Below are 6381 nucleotides of genomic sequence, written 5' to 3'. Positions count from 1 at the left end.
TTTGGATTTTTTAGGAAACCCCATCCACAGGTTGGATGAGGTTCCGACAGCAATTAAAAATTAAATAAAAATTTTTAATTTCATTTATAACATATCCCTGCTCATGTGACAGAGGGGCCATGATTTTAACATTGCTTAGTTTTTAATTTCTGATTTTTAAAATCTTCAGCTCCCTGAGGCAGCTCTGTGTCTCAGAGGGCTTTCATTGCACACACCTGCATGCATGTGCGGACTTCTGCGCTTGCCCTCCTCCTGCCCCCACCCCGGCAGCACTGAGCGCTGCAGCGCGTGTTTCACACTGGCTTGCTGTTAATTGGCCAGCCAGCTTGAAATACATGTTCAGGACCGAATGCGGGTGGTGGTCAGTTTTGCAGCCGTTCCCAAGCCCGCCCGCCTGACAAAAGGAAATTCCCACCCATGAAGAGGATAAAATAAGGACTCAGCATTTTCAGCCAAACCAGTAAGTTGCAAAACTAGTTCTTGAGTAGGTGTGAGAAGGAGCAGTGTGTTAGGCAGGACAGGGATCCTTACATTTACGCACACAACCAAAAATTTCATACAAAAAAACCCCAGCAACTATTAGTGGTGAAAAGATCACCAAGCCCACAGAGAGAAGGCCACAGGCGAATGTTGTACAGCAACTTCTACAGTTTCTAGAGTAGGACTCCTCAATGTCAGCCAGCTCTTGTGTCATCTCTTGGTTCTCCCCTGACCTCTTGCACTGGCTGATATTTGTATCATCCAATGCTTTTCCTACAGCTGGTTCAATGATGTCATCACCCAGGGGGGAAGTCCAAGAGGCATTCTCAGTTTCACCACTCTTTTTGCTGCAGTTTGTTGGACAGTCATTGTTATGATAATTAAATAAGACATTATCACTATGGTCTGAGAAGGAGGGAACTTCAACTTGGGTCTTATCAGGAACATCTATTTTTGTCTCAGGTATGGTGCACGAAGAAGCATTGTCAATCTTTTGATCTGATTCGCTGCCTATGGGAACTGGAGCAATAGTTATGAGTTCAGCTGCAGTACCAGGCAGGTCTGTTGAGCTGGATTCAACTTCTTGGTTATGGGATGGTATTTCATTCTCGATGGGTAAACTCACTCCATTCAACGAAGTAACTTCAATGAAGAAAGGTTTCTTATTTTCCATTTCCAGGTTTATTTCAGATACCATTTTCTCAGGGTTCAATCTCTTAAAGAACTGCAAGGAGAAATGTTATTACATTCATCATTTTTCAGACATTTCCTGTAAACAATTTCTATGGGACTAAGAACAATTGTACCAAAAATATTTGAATGTAAAAATGAGGATTTGAATCTGCATTAAAGTGCAGACTCTGCAAGGAACTAAAGCTTGCTTAAGATTCATTTGAGCAAACAGTGTAATAAGGTGAATATTTGAGAAATCATTTTTCACATAATATTCGCACATGCTGCTTTGGGACAAAAGAGAAATGTGGACTGTGCAGATGGTAGCAGTGCAATGAAAACTGTTTCAGCAAGATAAACTGGCTGGGTTTGATGGCTTCTAATCATTCCTTGATGTTAGTCTATCATTCTCACAGTTAGAACTAGATGGCTCAATTCAAATTTTATTATGATCAATGGCAAAACCTGCAGGATCTTGATGTTCTACAATAAAAGACTAGCAGACACTGTTGGCCTGTATAGGACTGTGGCTTTGGGTGACTTTGCATTAGTGAGGGCAATGGTGCATTGATGTGGGAGAGGATTGGGAAGGCAGAATTGAATCTCAGAGAGAAGGCACTGGTTAATTGAAATTTACGGCAATATAGTTCGGGGGAACCATGATTGGGAATGTTTCAGACACTATGCACCATAGGAGTAAAATCAGGAGGCTCTTTTTCACACAGGGTGGTGGAAATTTGGAACTCTCTCTCCCAAAAGGATATTGGGTGAATTGCAGTTTTCAAGACTGGGATTATTAGATTTTTTCAGCTATCAAGGAATATGCAGCAAAGTTGGGTAACTGGAGTTGGACTAACTGAATGGCACAACAGGCTTGAGGTGCTAAAATGGTTTACACCTGTTCCTATATAAGTCTCTGGACGTGGCATGAACCTGCAACCTTCTGAATTTGAGATGAAAGTGCTACCATCGAGCTAACATTGGCACCAATTTGTCATTCTCATTTGACAGTCCAAGCCTGGCTGTTGTCCAGAGTTGTTGAATTACTGGAAGAACAAAAACAGAATTACCTGGAAAAACTCAGCAGGTCTAGCAGCATCGGCGGAGAAGAAAAGAGTTGACGTTTCGAGTCCTCATGATCCTTCCACAGAACTGGAAGTTCTGTGGAAGGGTCATGAGGACTCGAAACGTCAACTCTTTTCTTCTCCGCCGATGCTGCTAGACCTGCTGAGTTTTTCCAGGTAATTCTGTTTTTGTTTTGGATTTCCAGCATCCGCAGTTTTTTGTTTTTATGGATTACTGGAAGAGTTGTGTAGGAGCTGTAATCTGTGGATTTGCCTGCAAACAACCTCTCTCCACTTATGATGGAGGCAAGATCATTGGTGGAGGAGTTGAAGATGGTTGGGTTGAAGGTGTTATTCTGAAAAACTCCTACAGACTTTGATGATTGGTGAACAACCCCTAAAGAATTTTCGATTTGATCCCTGTTGACTTCAGTATTGCTGGGGTTCCTTTATGCCATACTTGGTTGAATGGCACCTTGATGTCAAAAGCAGCTACCTTCATCTCTTTTCTAGAATTCAGCTCATGAGTCCATTCCTGGATCAAAGCTAGAATAACAATGAAAGCTGAGTGGTTCAGGCAGAATCCAGAATAAACCTTAGTGAGAAGGTTATTAACAAATAGGTGTCATTTGATGGTACCATACATTACTTCGTCAATCACTTGCTGATGATGATAGGGCAATTATTGACTGGGTTAGAATTTCCATGTTCTTTGCGAATTGGACATACCTTGGTAATTTTCCATATTATCAAGCAAAAGCAAGTGTCATAGCTAAAACTTTAAAATAGCTTACCCAAGGGGGCAGCTCATTCTGGATGTGCAAATTTCAACACTATAGACAAAATACTGTTAGGACCCTGACCTTCACTTATGTCCAGTGCTGTCAGCCACTTATTAACATTGTGTGGAGCAAAGTGAATTAATTGGACACTGTCATGTTAGAGACTTCAGGAGGAGAATGAATGGAATTATGAACACTACACTTTTGGCTAAAGATAATTGAAACCCTTCAGTTCAGTCTCTTGCATTCATATATGAAGGCCCCACCGCAGTAGAGTATGGGGATGTTCCTCCTCCCAGTTAATTGTTTGATTGCCCATTACCATTCTTAGCTGAACATGACAGAGTTACAGGGCTCTGACCTATTGATTGTGGTAGGTACTGCTTAGCTCTGTCCACAGACTATATGATAGCCCTATTTTATAGCTTCATTCTGAACCATGTCTAGTGATGCTCCTGCTACGGCCTTCTACACACACCATTGAACCAGACACTGTCACCTGGCTTTATGGTGATGAAGGAGTAAGGGCTGTGCCAGTCTATAGGATTACAGATTATGGTTGTATTCAATTCTGTTACTGCTGATGGTCCATAGTGTCTCATATCTGCAGTTTTGAACTGGAGTTTATACAGATCAAATAGTTTCAAAAAGTAGCCATTAAGTACTTATTGAAGTTTAGTCATTGTTGTTTTGTGGGAATTGCAGCAGCTAATTTGCACCTAACAAGCACCACAAACAGCAATGTGATAATGCCAGATGATCTGTCTTTAGGTGTTGGTCCAGGGATAAGTATTGACCAGGATACCCTAATCTTCTTCATAATAGTGCCACAGGAACCTTTATGTCCACCTGAGAAGGATTATAGGGCCTTGGTTTATATTTCAACTGAAAGGCAACACCCTCAACAGCACAACACTCGATCGGTACTGCACTATGCACTGTGTCACTCACCCTGGTGTATCCAACAGCAGAGCATTGCTGCTCAACCTGTCTCAGGAGCTGCCACACAAAACATGGTAGATATCCACCTCCGGGAAGCCATGAGGATTATTCCTGGGATGGTAAGACCAACATGGCTTGAGTGGCTTCCTGTGCTACAGATTGAACCTCCTAATGTCCGCAAGGAAAACATCCTCCTCAAAGGCTGGTAGTTAATATAGCACTCCCACTGACAAAGGACCTCAAAATAAAACACATGTACCTGTCCGAAATCCTGTAGTTCTTACTGAAATGCAATCCACACCGTACAAACTCATGACAGCCCCACCTCTCAATGGTGCACCAAAACAGCACTGCAAACGTCACCAACCACAACCTGGTAACTGACCCGAGCGGTGGTGTCCCCATTTTCAACCTTCCACAGAAAATATGGACAACCCTCAGCCACTTGAGGATGGTCCAGGGAACAGGGAGGCCACAAGTGAACATGAGAAACAGCTCAAATTGTGACTGTAGCCATCCAAATCAGACCATCGCCCACACACTGAACTCCTGCCCTGAGAAATCCATTCTTAGTGGCATCACAATCATAACATTATCAGCTGAAGCCATTGAATGGATTGTTAACCTCAGCATTGAACTATAACTGCTTCCCCAGCTATACAAATAAGAAGTACTGCACTGGAGTGTCAGCCTAGGTATTTTTGTTGCTCAAGTCCCTGGAGTAGTATTTGAACCCACAAGCTTCTGAGTCGGAGTCAAGAGTACCTCCAACAGCTGATCCCTAATATTGTGCTGTTACATCTGTCCCTAGTCTGTTCTTAGTATGGTCTCCTTAATGTAGCAGTTGTGACATAAGGGATTTATCCAGTTCTTGCAAAACAAGATCCCATTCACGGAAACAGTAGATATTTCAAATGATATTTACACTCTGCAGGTAAGCGTAATTCATACCAACTACCCTGCAGAAACTTGTCAACTCCTCTTACTCAATTTCAGTTCCTCATTGCTGATGGTAATAGAGCTGCAGCTGGAATCAAAGGATTCCAGTAATTATTGTGCAGTAATTATTACAAAGTTTGTAGTAACCAAATTGCCACAGTACATCTATAACTAAGTCTTTATTGTCAAGAACTTATTATTTTCCCTCCGACCCTCCTGCTTTCTCCAGAGATAGCTTGCTCTTTAATTTTTTTTCCCCTCTCCTCTGTGAGGAAGCAGCTAGCTTCTGCTTGGCATCTCCCCACAGCAGTGTAACTGAGATGGGAAAAGCATTCAGGATTATGGCATGATTACCCACCCACAAAACAACAGCACCAGCACTGTACCTACGTTACCAAAACTGAATGAATTGGTTTCAATGGCAAACTTCAGCAAAATAGATTCACAAGAATACTAGAAGCTGCTTTTTGTTTTATCCTTTCCCTAAAACACACAGTTAACAAAGTAGAAGTTGGTTAATTATATTTAAAACAAAAGTGTATCTGAAGCATTAATCAGCTTCCTTCAGATGGTATTTTGTAATTGAAAGCTAAAGATAGCATCTCAAGATAGCCGTACTCTGATACCTTAACCCGGCCTCCAATCTTCATGCGTGCTACGAGATCGGGAGGGGTGGTGCGCTACTTGACCTTAGAGGCAGTACTGGGGAGCCTGATCTTATCCATGCATATACACATTTCACTGTGAATCATCAGATAACAAATAGAAGCAGGATCTCTGGGTGATTTTACCCCTTTCTAGGCCTGAAATGCTGACATCAAGAATTGCTTTTTTTATATACAAAACAACTTAAATGCCCTGCTTATTAAAAACGCACAATAACAGTTAAGAATGAATAAATATCTCAAAAGTATTGCAACTCACCAGAATGGTATCCTCAAATTACGAATGTATGCAGCCTACCTGATGAATCAAATAAACAGCTCATTGTTTGCAGAGAGTAATGATGCAGGAATTGCTCCAGGGCTGTACTGAGAGGTAAAAGCAAATGTATAAATGATTTCACTTCTCAACTAGCTGTTGTTATCCAGTTTGTGAGGCATGCATGATGACGTTTATTCAAGGAGAGTTTAAATAAAATCCTACCTTCTTTGTGGTATTCCATTCCATTTTTACATACCATTTTTCTCTTGTCATCCTAGTTAAAAAGCATTCCTCCCTCCAGTGTCTCTTTATATTTTACTGTCACCAATTTCCTTCTTTCTTTCTTCCTTTCCTACACTGACTCTCACTGGAAGATGGATCCTTGGTTGTAAGTAGCTGTCTGGGGCCTCACCAAATGGCTATTCTTCATGCATGACTTTAGAAACTGTGTTTCCACTGAGCTATTTCACTGTGGAGGGCAGCACAGCCAAGTTTGATCCTGTCCTCACTCGATATCCACACTTCTGCACTTTTTCCAGCAGTCATGGATAGCATGAGGAATAGGAGCTCTGGCTGAA

At 41.7% G+C, this 6381-nt stretch overlaps 1 protein-coding gene across 1 annotated transcript; it reads right to left on the bottom strand.

Annotated features, from left to right (window-relative positions):
- LOC121281549 lies at positions 1–5915 on the bottom strand. Its single transcript, XM_041194508.1, has 2 exons — positions 5804–5915; positions 1–1204 (listed from the first exon to the last, which is right to left on the bottom strand). The coding sequence occupies exon 2, from the start codon at positions 1175–1177 to the stop codon at positions 509–511; it is 669 nt and encodes a 222-aa protein (XP_041050442.1). The 5' UTR covers positions 1178–1204; positions 5804–5915; the 3' UTR covers positions 1–508.
- Between the last annotated feature and the right edge of the window lie 466 nt (positions 5916–6381).

Source organism: Carcharodon carcharias, chromosome 8 (assembly GCF_017639515.1).
Source record: "Carcharodon carcharias isolate sCarCar2 chromosome 8, sCarCar2.pri, whole genome shotgun sequence".
Taxonomy (NCBI): domain Eukaryota; kingdom Metazoa; phylum Chordata; class Chondrichthyes; order Lamniformes; family Lamnidae; genus Carcharodon; species Carcharodon carcharias.
Note: the sequence above shows the minus strand (reverse complement) of the source record. Positions and strands in the feature narration are given on the sequence as shown.

Coding starts and splice junctions, on each gene's coding strand:
- LOC121281549 (XM_041194508.1), bottom strand. CDS start 1,177: ATGGTATCTGAAATAAACCTGGAAATGGAAAATAAGAAACCTTTCTTC.